The 19,655-nt window shown below is 44.9% G+C and overlaps 2 protein-coding genes across 3 annotated transcripts in view; one reads left to right on the top strand and one right to left on the bottom strand.

Annotated features, from left to right (window-relative positions):
* Positions 1 to 36, top strand: part of LOC135525085 (basic proline-rich protein-like) — a 4,321-nt gene extending 4,285 nt beyond the window's left edge. The window contains exon 4 of the mRNA XM_064952840.1: positions 9 to 36. Coding sequence (XP_064808912.1) covers positions 9 to 36 — 28 coding nt within the window. The remainder of the gene's footprint in view (positions 1 to 8) is intronic.
* Positions 37 to 470: 434 nt separating this feature from the next.
* LOC135524828 (cytoplasmic FMR1-interacting protein 1 homolog) overlaps positions 471 to 19,655 on the bottom strand; it is a 93,982-nt gene continuing 74,797 nt past the window's right edge. For both annotated transcript variants that reach the window (XM_064952685.1, XM_064952684.1), the window contains exons 12-14: positions 7,990 to 8,112; positions 2,668 to 2,793; positions 471 to 497 (exon numbers count right to left, since the gene is read on the bottom strand). In XM_064952685.1, coding sequence (XP_064808757.1) covers positions 471 to 497; positions 2,668 to 2,793; positions 7,990 to 8,112 — 276 coding nt within the window. The remainder of the gene's footprint in view (positions 498 to 2,667; positions 2,794 to 7,989; positions 8,113 to 19,655) is intronic.

The raw sequence follows: 19,655 nt of genomic DNA, 5'->3' as shown, positions 1-19,655 counted from the left end.
ACCTGGAGGGAGGGACCACCCACGGTTAGTCTCTAACACACCTAGAGACAGGTTAGTTAGTCTCTAACACACCTAGAGACAGGTTAGTTAGTCTCTAACACACCTAGAGACAGGAACACACCTCAGACATACATTTATAAACCCTTTATCATGGCCATCACCTGGAGGGAGGGACCACCTCAGGTTAGTCTCTAACACACCTAGAGACAGGTTAGTTAGTCTCTAACACACCTAGAGACAGGTCAGTTAGTCTCTAACACACCTAGAGACAGGTCAGACATACATTTATAAACCCTTTATCATGGCCATCACCTGGAGGGAGGGACCACTTTAGTCTCTAACACACCTAGAGACAGGTCAGTTAGTCTCTAACACACCTAGAGACAGGTTAGTTAGTCTCTAACACACCTAGAGACAGGTTAGTTAGTCTCTAACACACCTAGAGACAGGAACACACCTCAGACATACATTTATAAACCCTTTATCATGGCCATCACCTGACCCTAGAGGAAGTTAGACCACCTCACAGGTTAGACATACATTTATCTAGGAACACACCTCAGACATACATTTATAAACCCTTCGTTTCATCAGCATCAACTCCTATAGAAGTCCTAGGACCACAGAAGGGACCAGGTTAAGTAATGACCAGGCTAGGTAATGACCAGGTTAGGTAATGACCAGGCTAGGTAATGACCAGAATAACAACCAGGATAGGTAATGACCAGGTTAGGTAATGACCAGACAGTTGAGCGCGACAGCAGAAACAGATATGGGACCAGGCTAGGTAATGACCAGGCTAGGTAATGACCAGGCTAGGTAATGACCAGGTTAGGTAATGACCAGGCTAGGTAATGACCAGGTTAGGTAATGACCAGAATAGGTCATGACCAGGTTAGGTAATGACCAGGTTAGGTAATGACCAGGTTAGGTAATGACCAGACAGTTGGCGCGACAGCAGAAACAGATATGGGACCAGGCTAGGTAATGACCAGGCTAGGTAATGACCAGGCTAGGTAACGACCAGGCTAGGTAACGACCAGGTTAGGTAACGACCAGGCTAGGTAACGACCAGGCTAGGTAACAACCAGGATAGGTAACGACCAGGTTAGGTAATGACCAGAATAGGCAATGATCAGGCTAGGTAATGACCAGGTTAGGTAATGACCAGAGTAGGTAATGACCTGGCTAGGTAACGACCAGGCTAGGTAATGATCAGAACAGCTGGCAAGACAGCAGAAACAGATATGGGACCAGGCTAGGTAATGACCAGGTTAGGTAATGACCAGGCTAGGTAATGACCAGAATAGGTAATGACCAGAACAGCTGGCTAGACAGCAGAAACAGATATGGGACCAGGCTAGGTAATGACCAGTTTAGGTAATGACCAGGCTAGGTAATGACCAGAATAGGTAATGATCTGGCTAGGTAACGACCAGGCTAGGTAATGACCAGAATAGGAAGCGACCAGGCAAGGTAATGACCAGACTAGGTAATGACCTGGCTAGGTAATGACCAGAACAGCTGGCAAGACAGCAGAAACAGATATAGGACCAGGCTAGGTAATGACCAGGTTAGGTAATGACCAGAGTAGGTAATGACCTGGCTAGGTAACGACCAGGCTAGGTAATGACCAGAACAGCTGGCAAGACAGCAGAAACAGATATGGGACCAGGCTAGGTAATGACCAGAATAGGTAATGACCTGGCGAGGTAACGACCAGGCTAGGTAATGACCAGAACAGCTGGCTAGACAGCAGAAACAGATATGGGACCAGGCTAGGTAATGACCAGGTTAGGTAATGACCAGAACAGCTGGCTAGACAGCAGAAACAGATATGGGACCAGGCTAGGTAATGACCAGGCTAGGTAATGACCAGGCTAGCTAATGACCAGGTTAGGTAACGACCAGGCTAGGTAACGGCCAGGCTAGGTAGCGACCAGAATAGGTAATGACCAGGCTAGGTAATGACCAGAACAGCTGGCTAGACAGCAGAAACAGATACAGGACCAGGCGAGGTAACGACCAGGCGAGGTAACGACCAGGCTAGGTAATGACCAGAACAGCTGGCTAGACAGCAGAAACAGATACAGGACCAGGCTAGGTAATGACCAGGTTAGGTAATGACCAGGCTAGGTAATGACCAGGCTAGGTAATGACCAGAACAGCTGGCTAGACAGCAGAAACAGATACAGGACCAGGCTAGGTAATGACCAGGTTAGGTAATGACCCATGACCAGGCTAGGTAATGACCAGGCTAGGTAATGACCAGAACAGCTGGCTAGACAGCAGAAACAGATACAGGACCAGGCTAGGTAACGGCCAGGCTGGGTGACCAGAAAGCTGGCTAGCAGCAGAAACAGATAAGGACCAGGCTAGGTAATGACCAGGCTGGAACAGCTGACCAGAACAGCTGGTTAGACAGCAGAAACAGATACAGGACCAGGCTAGGGTAACGGCCAGGCTAGGTAATGACCAGGCTAGGTAATGACCAGGCTAGGTAACGACCAGGCTAGGTAACGACCAGAACAGCTGGTTAGACAGCAGAAACAGATACACGACCAGGCTAGGTAACGACCAGGCTAGGTAACGACCAGGCTAGTTAATGACCAGAATAGGGTGATTGGACAACAGACAGATTGTGGAGGGAAAAGGTAGTAATCTGACCTCGACAAGGGCAAACTTCTCCTCAATGGTGTAGTTGTATCGTGTAGCTCGTTCATACTCCTCCGCGTTGTCAGGACACTCCTTGTTGGAGTACTTATCCGTTGGATGAACCAGCTTCCACGAGTACTGCAGGAAGAGTTGTCTTCATCATTATCAACATCATCAACATTATCAAATCCCAAACAAATGTAAGGTGTCACATGCACCGAATACAACAGTGAAACACTTACTTACAATCACTTAACCAACAATACAGTTAAGAAAATACCAACAACAAAATAAGTAAGAGATAAGAATAACAAATAGTTAAAGAGCAACAGTAAATAACAATAGTGGGGCTATATACAGGATATTACGGTACAGAGTCAATGTGGAGGCCATATACAGGGTATTACGGTACAGAGTCAATGTGGAGGCTATATACAGGGTATTACGGTACAGGGTGTTACGGTACAGAGTCAATGTGGAGGCTATATACAGGGTGTTACAGAGTCAATGTGACTATATACAGGGTATTACGGTACAGAGTCAATGTGGAGGCTATATACAGGGTATTACGGTACAGAGTCAATGTGGAGGCTATATACAGGTATTACGGTACAGAGTCAATGTGGAGGCTATATACAGGGTATTACAGTACAGAGTATGTGGTACAGATGGTACAGAATGTGGGGGCTATATACAGGGTATTACGGTACAGAGTCAATGTGGAGGCTATATACAGGGTATTATGGTACAGAGTCAATGTGGGGGCTATATACAGGGTATTACGGTACAGAGTCAATGTGGAGGGGTATTACGGTACAGAGTCAATATACAGGGTATTACGGTACAGAGTCAATGTGGTGGTGAAAACAGGGTGTTTGCGGAACAGAGTCAATGTGGAGGCTATAGACAGGGGGTACCGGTACAGAGTCAATGTGGAGGCTATATACAGGGGTACCGGTACAGAGTCAATGTGGAGGCTATAAACAGGGGGTGGACCGGTACAGAATCAATGTGGAGACTATATACAGGGTGTTACGGTACAGAGTTAATGTGGAGGGATATAAACAGGGGGTACTGGTACAGAGTCAATGTGGAGGCTATATTCAGGGTGTTACAGTACAGAGTCAATGTGGAGGTTATATACAGGGGTACCAGTACAGAGTCAATGTGGAGGTTATATACAGGGGGTACCGGTACAGAGTCAGTGTGGAGCCAAAAGAGAGAACAGAAAGAGAAAAGAGAGAGAGAGAAAGAGCAGAAGAGAGAGAGAGAGAGAAGAAAGAGAAAGAACAGAGAGAGAGAAAGAGAGAACTGAAAAAAATATTTTGTGTTTAAAGACCTTGAGGAGAGACTGTGGGCAATAGGAAAGATTATGGATATACTGACAAGATGTCTCTAAGCCTAAAAATCAGAGTGGTTGTCTAGCATGGAAGGCGGTCTCGCCTATCCTTTCTTTGGATTGGTGGATACCTCATTTTTGTAATCCGTTTTTGAATATCCGATGAGGGTTGTTGACATCAACCGCCTGTATTCATTGGAGAGATGCTATGCCAAGCCTCATGCCTAGCCTCATGTCATGAATATGCATAGCCATCAAGATAACTCCGGGATCTCACGTGTCCCACTTACTGTATATCAACTCGTAACAACTTAAGATTTACTAAACTTGTATTCAATCAAATAAGCCATTCAGTTTGTTGGCCAAATTCGACACTCTCTCAAATCAAATCAAATGTATTTGTCACATACACATGGTTAGCAGATGTTAATGTGAGTGTAGCGAAATGCTTGTGCTTCTAGTTCCGACAACGCAGTAATAACCAACGAGTAATCTAACTAACAATTCCTAAACTACTGCCATATAGACACAGGTGTAAAGGGATAAAGAATATGTACACAAAGATATATGAATGAGTGATGGTACAGAGCAGCATTGGCAAGATAAAGTAGATGGTATCGAGTACAGTATATACACATGAGATGAGTATGTAAACAAAGTGGCATAGTTAAAGTGGCTAGTGATACATGTATTACATAAAGATACAGTAGATGATATACAGTACAGTATATACGTATACATATGAGATGAATAATGTAGGTTATGTAAACATTATATTAAGTAGCATTGTTTAAAGTGGCTAGTGATAGCAGTTGCCGTACCAGGCGGTGATACAGCCCGACAGGGTGCTCTCGATTGTGCATCTGTAGAAGTTTGTGAGTGCTTTTGGTGAAAAGCCGAATTTCTTCAGCCTCCTGAGGTTGAAGAGGCGCTGCTGCGCCTTCTTCACAATGCTGTCTGTGTAAGTGGACCAATTCAGTTTGTCTGTGATGAGTATGCAGAGGAACTTAAAACTTACTACCCTCTCCACTACTGTTCCATCGATGTGGATAGGGGGGTGTTCCCTCTGCTGATTCCTCGTCCGCAGACTTGATGATTGAGTTGGAGGCGTGCGTGGCCACGCAGTCGTGGGTGAACAGGGAGTACAGGAGAGGGCTCAGAACGCACCCTTGTGGGGCCCCAGTGTTGAGGATCAGCGGGGTGGAGATGTTGTTACCTACCCTCACCACCTGGGAGCGGCCCGTCAGGAAGTCCAGTACCCAGTTGCACAGGGCAGGGTCGAGACCCAGAGTCTCGAGCTTGATGACGAGCTTGGAGGGTACTATGGTGTTGAATGCCGAGCTGTAGTCGATGAACAGCATTCTCACATAGGTATTCCTCTTGTCCAGATGGGTTAGGGCAGTGTGCAGTGTGGTTGAGATTGCATCGTCTGTGGACCTATTTGGGCGGTAAGCAAATTGGAGTGGGTCTAGGGTGTCAGGTAGGTGGAGGTGATATGGTCCTTGACTCGTCTCTCAAAGCACTTCATGATGACGGAAGTGAGTGCTACGGGGCAGTAGTCGTCTAGCTCAGTTACCTTAGCTTTCTTGGGAACAGGAATAATGGTGGCCCTCTTGAAGCATGTGGGAACAGCAGACTGGTATAGGGATTGATTGAATATGTCCGTAAACACACCAGCCAGCTGGTCTGCGCATGCTCTGAGGGCGCGGCTGGGGATGCCGTCTGGGCCTGCAGCCTTGCGAGGGTTAACACGTTTAAATGTTTTACTCACCTCGGCTGCAGTGAAGGAGAGTCCGCATGTTTTCGTTGCAGGCCGTGTCAGTGGCACTGTATTGTCCTCAAAGCGGGCAAAAAAGTTATTTACTCTGCCTGGGAGCAAGACATCCTGGTCCGTGACGGGGCTGGTTTTCTTTTTGTAATCCATGATTGACTGTAGACCCTGCAACATACATCTTGTGTCTGAGCCGTTGAATTGCGATTCTACTTTGTCGCTATACTGACGCTTAGCTTGTTTGATTGCCTTGCGGAGGGAATAGCTGCACTGTTTGTATTCGGTCATGTTTTCGGTCACCTTGTCCTGATTAAAAGCAGTGGTTCGTGCTTTCAGTTTCACGCGAATGCTGCCATCAATCCACGGTTCCTGGTTTGGGAATGTTTTAATCATTGCTATGGGAACGACATCTTCAACGCACGTTCTAATGAACTCGCACACCGAATCAGCGTATTCGTCAATGTTGTTGTCTGAAGCAATACGAAACATATCCCAGTCCACGTGATGGAGTGTGGAATCAGATTGGTCGGACCAGCGTTGGACAGACCTCAGCATGGGAGCTTCTTGTTTTAGTTTCTGTCTGTAGGCAGGGATCAACAAAATGGAGTCGTGGTCAGCTTTTCCAAAAGGAGGGCGGGACAGGGCCTTATATGCGTCACGGAAGTTAGAATAGCAATGATCCAAAGTTTTGCCAGCCCTGGTTGCGCAATCGATATGCTGATACAATTTAGGGAGTCTTGTTTTCAGATTAGCCTTGTTAAAATCCCCAGCTACAATGAATGCAGCCTCAGGATATGTGGATTCCAGTTTGCAAAGAGTCAAATAAAGTTTGTTCAGAGCCATCGATGTGTCTGCTTGGGGGGGAATATATATGGCTGTGATTATAATCGAAGAGAATTCCCTTGGTAGATAATGCGGTCGACATTTGAATGTGAGGAATTCTAAATCAGGTGAACAGAAGGAAGTTCCTGTATGTTGTTGTGACCACACCACGTCTCGTTAACCATAAAGCATACGCCCCGCCCTTCTTCTTACCAGAAAGATGTTTGTTTCTGTCGGCGCGATGCGTGGAGAAACCAGCTGGCTGCACCGACTCCGATAGCGTCTCTCGAGTGAGCCATGTTTCCGTGAAGCAAAGAACGTTACAGTCTCTGATGTCCCTCTGGAATGCTACCCTTGCTCGGATTTCATCAACCTTGTTGTCAAGAGACTGGACATTGGCGAGAAGTATGCTAGGGAGTGGTGCGCGATGTGCCCGTCTCCGGAATCTGACCAGAAGACCGCTTCGTTTCCCTATTTTATGAAGTCGTTTTTTTGGGTCGCCGGCTGGGATCCATTCCGTTGTCCTGGGTGAAAGGCAGAACACAGGATCCGCTTCGCGAAAGTCATATTCTTGGTCGTACTGATGGTGAGTTGACGCTGCTCTTATATTCAGTAGTTCTTCTCGACTGTATGTAATGAAACCTAAGATGACCTGGGGTACCAATGTAAGAAATAACACGTAAAAAACAAAAACTCCATAGTTTCATCGGAACGCGAAGCGAGGCGGCCATCTCTGTCGGCGCCGGAATTGTCCTGCATACAAAAACTCCTTGCGAAACAACGTCACCTGCCGCAGGGAGACAGATTTTGGGCTCTCTCTTCCTCTTCATCTCTGACAGTAGTCACAGTGTGAACTGGGATGATATGGGAGAGAAATCAGTTTGCCCACCCTGATAGTAAGTCTCTGGCAGGTGTTTCTATCTGTGAGGGTCGTCTCCACTATAGTCTTTGTCGTCAAAGGCACCATCACTTGGGATGTAGGATCTCACCACTTCCATGAAGTGTGGTTAGGGTTTGATCTGATTTATTAAGATCCCCATTAGCCAACTGCGACAAATAGTCTTACTGGGGTCCAACAAAAGACAGATAAAACCCCATGAAATTTACTCTCCTCAACTTGTTCAACAGCCTTCGTTACCAGATTCAGCAGAGGTCTACAACTTTGGTTGCTGATGCGTATATGGTTGAATCATCAGCATACATGGACACACATGCTGTGTTTAATGCCAGTTATTGGTGAAAAGAGTAGAGGGCCAAATGAGCTGCCCTGCGGTACACCACACTTTACATGTTCTATTAGATAGACAGCTCTGAATCCACAATATGGCAGAGGTTGAAAAGCCATAACACAAAAGTTTTCTAAACAGGTTATGGTCAGGGTTAAGGTTAAGAGGTCACTCACCACTTCCATGACGTGTGCGCTCCACTGGGACAGTAGCTGCATCCCCTGCAGAGCCAAGTCAAACAGCTTCCTGTACTCATGGTCTGTCTTGTGGGCCTCCTGACGACCGGATCCCGTCACCACCTAGAGAGAGACACCTTTATTAGAACAAGAGGTTAACTAACCATAACCATAACCCTTCACCTTACAGGTTAACTAACCCTAACCCTTCACATAACAGGTTAACTAACTCTACCTCTTCACATAACAGTTTAACTAACCCTAACCCTTCACATTACAGGTTAACTAACCCTTCACATTACAGGTTACACTTGACATTAGGCTTGGGCGGTATACTGTATGCCGAGGTATTCTGAAATATACACGGTATGATTTTCAATACTGTCAACAACCCATGTTTTGTGTCTTTTATTGGGGAGGGCCCTAAAGCTCATGGCACCCTCGCCTCATAGTGCAACGCCACTGCTTATAACTTTAAGTTACTATCTAAGATGTGCCAAATAAAATATCTCCAGCTCAGGGCTCCAGCTGTGCATAAAGTGTTGGTCCCATGTTCCATGAGCTGAAATAAAAGATCCCAGAAATTTCCCAAATGTTGTGCACAAATTTGTATTACCTCCCTGTTAGTGAATATTTCTCCTTTATCAAGATAATCCATCCACCTGACAGGTGTTGCATATCAAGAAGCTGATAAAACAGCATGATCACTACACAGGTGCACCTTGTCCCGGGGACAATAAAAGGCCACTGTAAAATGTGCAGTTTTGTTACATAGCACAATGCCACACAAACGTCTCAAGTTGAGCAATTGTTATGCTGACTGCAGGAATGTCCACCAGAGCTGTTGCCAGATAATTGAATGTTCATTTATCTACCGTAAGCTGCCTCCAATGTCGTTTTAGAGAATGTGGCAGTACGTCCAACTGGCCGCAGACCACGTGTATGGCATCGTGTGGGCAGGCAGTTCGCTGATGTGAACATTGTAGTGGAAATTTCCTGTATTTACCAAATCATGAGACCAAACCACCACACAAGTCAGAGTTATCATAAAGTCCATCTTTAATTATTATGAGCTCCATCACAACCCTGTGACTCTCAGATCAATTCCGTGTCTATAAATGAATTCTCTGAGAGTCCTTACAAAACAGTTCTTAGTATCATTTATAGCCAAGACACACCCATCTCAACTCACATGACAAATAACAGATCTTAGGAACATTACAAAGGAAGACTTTACTTGAGAGAGGAGTATCCCATAGCCAGACAGCATTAGCTATAAATTATCGTTCAGTTTGCTCTCCTAAAACGAAGTTCTACTTCTCGTTCTTGGTACAACATAGTACCAAGACATTAGGATATATATCAATTGTCATTTTAGACACTCCCATTCTGGACAAGCTCACGGAGACACAGTGACTGGCACACAGACATTGTGGAGCCAAGAGATAATTGGTTCCCCCTCAATCACCCCTTCACATGGTTTAAAAGATATGTTTACATATGAAGACAAGCTTGACCTCGCCCCTCTCTGCGGCCCAAGTAACTGACCCTGACAGAGAACAGATAACTGCAACCGGCCAACAGTATTATCCAAAAATAGACATTCTAATGACATATCTCACTTAAGTATGCAATAAAATAAATAAAACATTTTATTTATAAATGTTACCTAAATAATTCTGATTCCGCCACGACAACATAGTGCCCCATGCCCCAGTGGGGTCATGGTATGGGCAGGCATAAGCTGCAGCCAATGAACACAATTGCATTTTATCTATGGCAATTTTATTTTATTTTATTTTTTATTTATTTCACCTTTATTTAACCTGGTAGGCCAGTTGAGAACAAGTTCTCATTTACAACTGTAACCTGGTCAAGAACACAGAATTGAGACTGAGCGGGGAGTAATAGATCCAACGGGATGTGTCGAGTTGTTTGGGAACTCGGCTGGGGTGTTCAGAGATTATTATTTTATGTACACCATTTATTTTCCTTTTACGTGAACACAGCTGTAACTACTATCCACTTTTACCCAGCGATGACTTGCACTAAAGTGCGATTACTGTTCGAAGACGATGACTAGTACCTTAAATCTATTGACATGGAGCTGCCATGGTCTAGGGCATGCAATAAAACGTGCTCTCAAAAAGGAAAAAGCAGACATTGCGCTATTACAAGAGACACATCTCTGTGATGCTGAACATGCCAAACTCCGCAGAGCTTGGGTGGGAGAGGTGTATTTCTCATCTTTCAAATCAAACAGTAGAGGCACAGCCATACTTATCCATAAAAATGTTCCATTCATAATGGACAAAAACATATCTGATCCGGAGGGGAGATTTATTTTGATAACTATATGGTCAACCAATTACTATCTTAAACATATACGCCCCTAACACAGATACTCCTGCCTTCATGTCAAAAATGATAACCCTGTTCAATGAGCATTGTGTCTCCTTTGGTGTGGTGGCGGAGACTTTAATTGTACCCTTAACCCAACCCTAGACCAATCATCTCAAGTCCCCACCACAAATCCTAGATCTGCAAAGATGTTGAACTCTCTTACTAAAGAGACTGATAGATATCTGGAGAGAGACTAATAGCTCATCTATGGACTATACATACTACTCTAATGTCCATAACAACTCCCGTATAGATTACATTTTTATCCCAAAGAGTTTCAAAAATTCAACCACATGTACAATCGGACCCATAGCACTTTCAGATCACGCCTTTGTCCACCTCCGCTTTGACCTCTGCAGAAACATCCTGAGGTCAAAGAGCTGGAAATTCAACACCTCCATGTTATCAATCAAAGCGTTCCATACATTGGTAACTACATGGATAGACAACTACACACAAGACAACAAAGATTCTCCTGTTTCTCCGGCCACAATGTGGGACGCTGCAAAAGCCACACTAAGAGGCCATCTAATCGCATATGCTTCCTCTAAGAAAAACACAATGGAAGCACACAGGTTAGATCTTGAGAGGAGCTGGAATGCTGTGAAAGAATACATCCCCAGACAGCACCTACTGGAGTCATCTTAAAGCAGCCAAAGCCAAACTGAATTTGGACTACACTCGGGAGATAAAAAAAAGGTTTTCTTTACTAAACAGAAATACCATGAGTATAGCAATAGGCCCAGTAGATTGCTTGCTTACCAAATAAAAAGGATCAGTCAGAGCGTACAATCATGGCTATCCGATCAGCAGAGGACGAGGTCACATACGACCCAAAAAATATCAATTTAACTTTTCATGATTTTTACTGCAAACTATAACCTCTGAGAGAAAACACACGGAGGCAGAACTCCACTCTTTCCTAGAGGGAATCTCGCTACCTAAACTATCAAAGACCGACCAAAAGATCTCAACTCCCCCTTCCTCCTGAGGAGATCCTGGAGGCGATTACCTCCATGCCACCTAATAAGTCCCCAGGCCCAGATGGATTCCTCAGAGAGTTCTACAAAGCCCCAGCTCCGCCCTATCTTCATGCCAATGCTGGAGGATTGTTGCAGAAACGGAGTTCTCCCAGACTCAATGCACACCGCTCGCATTACAGTGTTGCTCAAAAAGGACAAGGACCCCCTATCCTGCTCGTCCTTCCGGCTTATAAGCTTGTTGGATTTCGACTATAAAATAATTACCAAATTGCTTGCCAAAAGACTAAACACAAGTCTTCCCAAAATAATAAAAGCGGACCAAACTGGATTTATTAGAGACAGATACTCTTCTGATAACATTCACCGTCTTTTTGATATTATTGATCAAGTAAACGCACAGAAGACCCCTGTCCTGCTGGCTTCACTGGATGCTGAGAAGGCGTTTGACAGGATGGAGCTTTCTGTTTTCAGTCTTAGAAACGTTCAAATCTTATTAAATGGATCAAATCACTATACTCTCATCCAAATGCCATGGTGACTACTAACGGACTGAACTCTGACAGATTCCCTCTGGAACGGGGCACAAGACCAGTTGTGTTTGGTGTAGAGATTATGACAGGACTAGGTGTGTTTGGTGTAGAGATTGAGACAGGACTAGGAGTGTTTGGTGTAGAGATTGAGACAGGACTAGGTGTGTTTGGTGTAGAGATTGAGACAGGACTAGGTGTGTTTGGTGTAGAGATTGAGACAGGACTAGGTGTGTTTGGTGTAGAGATTGAGACAGGACTAGTGAGACAGGACTGTGTTTGGTGTAGAGATTGAGACAGGACTAGGTGTGTTTGGTGTAGAGATTGAGACAGGACTAGGTGTGTTTGGTGTAGAGATTGAGACAGGACTAGGTGTGTTTGGTGTAGAGATTGAGACAGGACTAGGTGTGTTTGGTGTAGAGATTGAGACAGGACTAGGTGTGTTTGGTGTAGAGATTGAGACAGGACTAGGTGTGTTTGGTGTAGAGACTGAGACAGGACTAGTTGTGTTTGGTGTAGAGATTGAGACAGGACTAGTGTGTGTTTGGTGTTTTGTAGAGATTGAGACAGGACTAGGTGTGTTTGGTGTAGAGACTGAGACAGGACTAGGTGTGTTTGGTGTAGAGATTGAGACAGGACTAGTTGTGTTTGGTGTAGAGATTGAGACAGGACTAGGTGTGTTTGGTGTAGAGATTGAGACAGGACTAGGTGTGTTTGGTGTAGAGATTGAGACAGGACTAGGTGTGTTTGGTGTAGAGATTGAGACAGGACTAGGTGTGTTTGGTGTAGAGATTGAGACAGGACTAGGTGTGTTTGGGTGTAGAGATTGAGACAGGACTAGGTGTGTTTGGTGTAGAGATTGAGACAGGGTGTGTTTGGTGTAGAGATTGAGACAGGACTAGGTGTGTTTGGTGAGACAGGACTAGGTGTGTTTGGTGTAGAGATTGAGACAGGACTAGGTATGTTTGGTGTAGAGATTGAGACAGGACTAGGTGTGTTTGGTGTAGGGATTGAGACAGGACTAGGTGTGTTTGGTGTAGAGATTGAGACAGGACTAGGTGTGTTTGGTGTAGAGACTGAGACAGGACTAGGTGTGTTTGGTGTAGAGATTGAGACAGGACTAGTTGTGTTTGGTGTAGAGATTGAGACAGGACTAGTTGTGTTTGGTGTAGAGATTGAGACAGGACTAGGTGTGTTTGGTGTAGAGACTGAGACAGGACTAGTTGTGTTTGGTGTAGAGATTGAGACAGGACTAGTTGTGTTTGGTGTAGAGACTGAGACAGGACTAGGTGTGTTTGGTGTAGAGATTGAGACAGGACTAGTTGTGTTTGGTGTAGAGATTGAGACAGGACTAGGTGTGTTTGGTGTAGAGATTGAGACAGGACTAGTTGTGTTTGGTGTAGAGATTGAGACAGGACTAGGTGTGTTAGTTGTGGTTGGTGTAGAGATTGAGACAGGACTAGGTGTGTTTGGTGTAGAGATTGAGACAGGACTAGGTGTGTTTGGTGTAGAGATTGAGACTAGGACTAGGTGTGTTTGGTGTAGAGATTGAGACAGGACTAGGTGTGTTTGGTGTAGAGATTGAGACAGGACTAGTTGTGTTTGGTGTAGAGATTGAGACAGGACTAGGTGTGTTTGGTGTAGAGATTGAGACAGGACTAGGTGTGTTTGGTGTAGAGATTGAGACAGGACTAGGTGTGTTTGGTGTAGAGATTGAGACAGGACTAGGTGTGTTTGGTGTTGAGACAGGACTAGATTGAGACAGGACTAGGTGTGTTTGGTGTAGAGATTGAGACAGGACTAGTTGTGTTTGGTGTAGAGATTGAGACAGGACTAGTTGTGTTTGGTGTAGAGATTGAGACAGGACTAGGTGTGTTTGGTGTAGAGATTGAGACAGGACTAGGTGTGTTTGGTGTAGAGATTGAGACAGGACTAGGTGTGTTTGGTGTAGAGATTGAGACAGGACTAGGTGTGTTTGGTGTAGAGATTGAGACAGGACTAGTTGTGTTTGGTGTGTAGAGATTGAGACAGGACTAGGTGTGTTTGGTGTAGAGACTGAGACAGGACTAGGTGTTTGGTGTAGAGATTGAGACAGGACTAGGTGTGTTTGGTGTAGAGATTGAGACAGGACTAGGTGTGTTTGGTGTAGAGATTGAGACAGGACTAGTTGTGTTTGGTGTAGAGATTGAGACAGGACTAGGTGTGTTTGGTGTAGAGATTGAGACAGGACTAGGTGTGTTTGGTGTAGAGATTGAGACAGGACTAGTTGTGTTTGGTGTAGAGATTGAGACAGGACTAGGTGTGTTTGGTGTAGAGATTGAGACAGGACTAGGTGTGTTTGGTGTAGAGACTGAGACAGGACTAGGTGTGTTTGGTGTAGAGATTGAGACAGGACTAGTTGTGTTTGGTGTAGAGATTGAGACAGGACTAGGTGTGTTTGGTGTAGAGATTGAGACAGGACTAGGTGTGTTTGGTGTAGAGATTGAGACAGGACTAGGTGTGTTTGGTGTAGAGATTGAGACAGGACTAGGTGTGTTTGGTGTAGAGATTGAGACAGGACTAGGTGTGTTTGGTGTAGAGATTGAGACAGGACTAGTTGTGTTTGGTGTAGAGATTGAGACAGGACTAGGTGTGTTTGGTGTAGAGATTGAGACAGGACTAGGTGTGTTTGGTGTAGAGATTGAGACAGGACTAGGTGTGTTTGGTGTAGAGATTGAGACAGGACTAGGTGTGTTTGGTGTAGAGATTGAGACAGGACTAGGTGTGTTTGGTGTAGAGATTATGACAGGACTAGGTATGTTTGGTGTAGAGATTGAGACAGGACTAGGTGTGTTTGGTGTAGAGATTGAGACAGGACTAGGTGTGTTTGGTGTAGAGATTGAGACAGGACTAGGTGTGTTTGGTGTAGAGATTGAGACAGGACTAGGTGTGTTTGGTGTAGAGATTGAGACAGGACTAGGTGTGTTTGGTGTAGAGATTGAGACAGGACTAGGTGTGTTTGGTGTAGAGATTGAGACAGGACTAGGTGTGTTTGGTGTAGAGATTGAGACAGGACTAGTTGTGTTTGGTGTAGAGATTGAGACAGGACTAGGTGTGTTGGGGTGAGACAGGACTAGAGATTGAGACAGGACTAGTTGTGTTTGGTGTAGAGATTGAGACAGGACTAGTTGTGTTTGGTGTAGAGACTGAGACAGGACTAGGTATGTTTGGTGTAGAGATTGAGACAGGACTAGTTGTGTTTGGTGTAGGGATTGAGACAGGACTAGGTGTGTTTGGTGTAGAGATTGAGACAGGACTAGGTGTGTTTGGTGTAGAGACTGAGACAGGACTAGTTGTGTTTGGTGTAGAGACTGAGACAGGACTAGTTGTGTTTGGTGTAGAGATTGAGACAGGACTAGGTGTGTTTGGTGTAGAGATTGAGACAGGACTAGGTGTGTTTGGTGTAGAGATTGAGACAGGACTAGTTGTGTTTGGTGTAGAGATTGAGACAGGACTAGGTGTGTTTGGTGTAGAGATTGAGACAGGACTAGGTGTGTTTGGTGTAGAGATTGAGACAGGACTAGGTATGTTTGGTGTAGAGATTGAGACAGGACTAGGTGTGTTTGGTGTAGGGATTGAGACAGGACTAGGTGTGTTTGGTGTAGAGATTGAGACAGGACTAGTTGACTGTTTGGTGTAGAGATTGAGACAGGACTAGTTGTGTTTGGTGTAGAGATTGAGGACAGAGACTGAGACAGGACTAGGTATGTTTGGTGTAGAGATTGAGACAGGACTAGTTGTGTTTGGTGTAGGATTGAGACAGGACTAGGTGTGTTTGGTGTAGAGATTGAGACAGGACTAGGTGTGTTTGGTGTAGAGACTGAGACAGGAGTTGTGTTTGGTGTAGAGTGTGTTTGGTGTAGAGATTGAGACAGGACTAGGTGTGTTTGGTGTAGAGATTGAGACAGGACTAGTTGTGTTTGGTGTAGAGATTGAGACAGGACTAGGTGTGTTTGGTGTAGAGATTGAGACAGGACTAGGTGTGTTTGGTGTAGAGATTATGACAGGACTAGGTATGTTTGGTGTAGAGATTGAGACAGGACTAGGTGTGTTTGGTGTAGAGATTGAGACAGGACTAGGTGTGTTTGGTGTAGAGATTGAGACAGGTGTGTTTGATTGTAGAGGTGGGGTGGGACTAGGTGTGTTTGGTGTAGAGATTGAGACAGGACTAGGTGTGTTTGGTGTGTTTGGTGTAGAGATTGAGACAGGACTAGGTGTGTTTGGTGTAGAGATTGAGACAGGACTAGGTGTTTGGTGTGAGACAGGACTGTTTGGTGTAGAGATTGAGACAGGACTAGTTGTGTTTGGTGTAGAGATTGAGACAGGACTAGGTGTGTTAGTTGTGGTTGGTGTAGAGATTGAGACAGGACTAGGTGTGTTTGGTGTAGAGATTGAGACAGGACTAGGTGTGTTTGGTGTAGAGATTGAGACAGGACTAGGTGTGTTTGGTGTAGAGATTGAGACAGGACTAGGTGTGTTTGGTGTAGAGATTGAGACAGGACTAGGTGTGTTTGGTGTAGAGATTGAGACAGGACTAGGTTGTGTTTGGTGTAGAGATTGAGACAGGACTAGGTGTGTTTGGTGTAGAGATTGAGACAGGACTAGGTGTGTTTGGTAGAGTGAGACAGGACTAGATTGAGACAGGACTAGGTGTGTTTGGTGTAGAGATTGAGACAGGACTAGGTGTGTTTGGTGTAGAGATTGAGACAGGACTAGGTGTGTTTGGTGTAGAGACTGAGACAGGACTAGGTGTGTTTGGTGTAGAGATTGAGACAGGACTAGGTGTGTTTGGTGTAGAGATTGAGACAGGACTAGGACTAGGTGTGTTTGGTGTAGAGATTGAGACAGGACTAGGTGTGTTTGGTGTAGAGATTGAGACAGGACTAGTTGTGTTTGGTGATTGAGACAGGACTTTGTGTTTGGTAGAGATTGAGACAGGACTAGGTGTGTTTGGTGTAGAGATTGAGACAGGACTAGGTGTGTTTGGTGTAGAGATTGAGACAGGACTAGGTGTGTTTGGTGTAGAGACTGAGACAGGACTAGGTGTGTTTGGTGTAGAGATTGAGACAGGACTAGTTGTGTTTGGTGTAGAGATTGAGACAGGACTAGGTGTGTTTGGTGTAGAGACTGAGACAGGACTGTATGTTTGGTGTAGAGATTGAGACAGGACTAGGTGTGTTTGGTGTAGAGATTGAGACAGGACTAGGTGTGTTTGGTGTAGAGATTGAGACAGGACTAGGTGTGTTTGGTGTAGAGATTGAGACAGGACTAGTTGTGTTTGGTGTAGAGATTGAGACAGGACTAGGTGTGTTTGGTGTAGAGATTGAGACAGGACTAGGTATGTTTGGTGTAGAGATTGAGACAGGACTAGGTGTGTTTGGTGTAGAGATTGAGACAGGACTAGGTGTGTTTGGTGTAGAGATTGAGACAGGACTAGGTGTGTTTGGTGTAGAGATTGAGACAGGACTAGGTGTGTTTGGTGTAGAGATGAGACAGGACTAGTTGTGTTTGGTGTAGAGATTGAGACAGGACTAGGTGTGTTTGGTGTAGAGATTGAGACAGGACTAGGTGTGTTTGGTGTAGAGATTGAGACAGGACTAGGTGTGTTTGGTGTAGAGATTGAGACAGGACTAGTTGTGTTTGGTGTAGAGATTGAGACAGGACTAGGTGTGTTTGGTGTAGAGATTGAGACAGGACTAGGTGTGTTTGGTGTAGAGATTGAGACAGGACTAGGTGTGTTTGGTGTAGAGATTGAGACAGGACTAGGTGTGTTTGGTGTAGAGTGAGACAGGACTAGGTGTGTTTGGTGTAGAGATTGAGACAGGACTAGGTGTGTTTGGTGTAGAGATTGAGACAGGACTAGGTGTGTTTGGTGTAGAGATTGAGACAGGACTAGGTGTGTTTGGTGTAGAGATTGAGACAGGACTAGTTGTGTTTGGTGTAGAGATTGAGACAGGACTAGGTGTGTTTGGTGTAGAGATTGAGACAGGACTAGGTGTGTTTGGTGTAGAGATTGAGACAGGACTAGGTGTGTTAGTTGTGTTTGGTGTAGAGATTGAGACAGGACTAGGTGTGTTTGGTGTAGAGATTGAGACAGGACTAGTTGTGTTTGGTGTTGAGACAGGACTAGGTGTGTTTGGTGTAGAGATTGAGACAGGACTAGTTGTGTTTGGTGTAGAGATTGAGACAGGACTAGGTGTGTTTGGTGTAGAGATTGAGACAGGACTAGTGTGTTTGGTGTAGAGATTGAGACAGGACTAGGTGTGTTTGGTGTAGAGATTGAGACAGGACTAGGTGTGTTTGGTGTAGAGATTGAGACAGGACTAGGTGTTGTTTGGTGTAGAGATTGAGACAGGACTAGTTGTGTTTGGTGTAGAGATTGAGACAGACTAGTGTGTTTGGTGTAGAGATTGAGACAGGACTAGGTGTGTTTGGTGTAGAGATTGAGACAGGACTAGGTGTGTTTGGTGTAGAGATTGAGACAGGACTAGGTGTGTTTGGTGTAGAGATTGAGACAGGACTAGGTGTGTTTGGTGTAGAGATTGACAGGACTAGGTGTGTTTGGTGTAGAGAGGACTAGGTGTGTTTGGTGTAGAGATTGAGACAGGACTGTTTGGTGTAGAGATTGAGACAGGACTAGGTGTGTTTGGTGTAGAGATTGAGACAGGACTAGGTGTGTTTGGTGTAGAGATTGAGACAGGACTAGTATGTTTGTGTTTGGTGTAGAGATTGAGACAGGACTAGGTGTGTTTGGTGTAGAGATTGAGACAGGACTAGGTGTGTTTGGTGTAGAGATTGAGACAGGACTAGGTGTGTTTGGTGTAGAGATTGAGACAGGACTAGTTGTGTTTGGTGTAGAGATTGAGACAGGACTAGGTGTGTTTGGTGTAGAGATTGAGACAGGACTAGGTGTGTTTGGTGTGAGACAGGACTAGTTGTGTTTGGTGTAGAGATTGAGACAGGACTAGGTGTGTTTGGTGTAGAGATTGAGACAGGACTAGTTGTGTTTGGTGTAGAGACTAGGTGTGTTTTGGTGTAGAGACAGGACTAGGTGTGTTTGGTGTAGAGATTGAGACAGGACTAGGTGTGTTTGGTGTAGAGATTGAGACAGGACTAGTTGTGTTTGGTGTAGAGATTGAGACAGGACTAGGTATGTTTGGTGTAGAGATTGAGACAGGACTAGGTGTGTTTGGTGTAGAGATTGAGACAGGACTAGGTGTGTTTGTTGTAGAGATTGAGACAGGACTAGGTGTGTTTGGTGTAGAGATTGAGACAGGACTAGGTGTGTTTGGTGTAGAGATTGAGACAGGACTAGGTGTGTTTGGTGTAGAGATTGAGACAGGACTAGGTGTGTTTGGTGTAGAGATTGAGACAGGACTAGGTGTGTTTGGTGTAGAGATTGAGACAGGACTAGGTGTGTTTGGTGTAGAGATTGAGACAGGACTAGGTGTGTTTGGTGTAGAGATTGAGACAGGACTAGTTGTGTTTGGTGTAGAGATTGAGACAGGACTAGGTGTGTTTGGTGTAGAGATTGAGACAGGACTAGGTGTGTTTGGTGTAGAGATTGAGACAGGACTGTGTGTTTGGTGTAGAGATTGAGACAGGACTAGGTGTGTTTGGTGTAGAGATTGAGACAGGACTAGGTGTGTTTGGTGTAGAGATTGAGACAGGACTAGGTGTGTTTGGTGTAGAGATTGAGACAGGACTAGGTGTG

Source organism: Oncorhynchus masou, chromosome 31, assembly GCF_036934945.1.
Source record: "Oncorhynchus masou masou isolate Uvic2021 chromosome 31, UVic_Omas_1.1, whole genome shotgun sequence".
Classification (NCBI taxonomy): Eukaryota; Metazoa; Chordata; class Actinopteri; order Salmoniformes; family Salmonidae; genus Oncorhynchus; species Oncorhynchus masou.
This window is presented reverse-complemented; position numbering and strand designations above follow the sequence as displayed.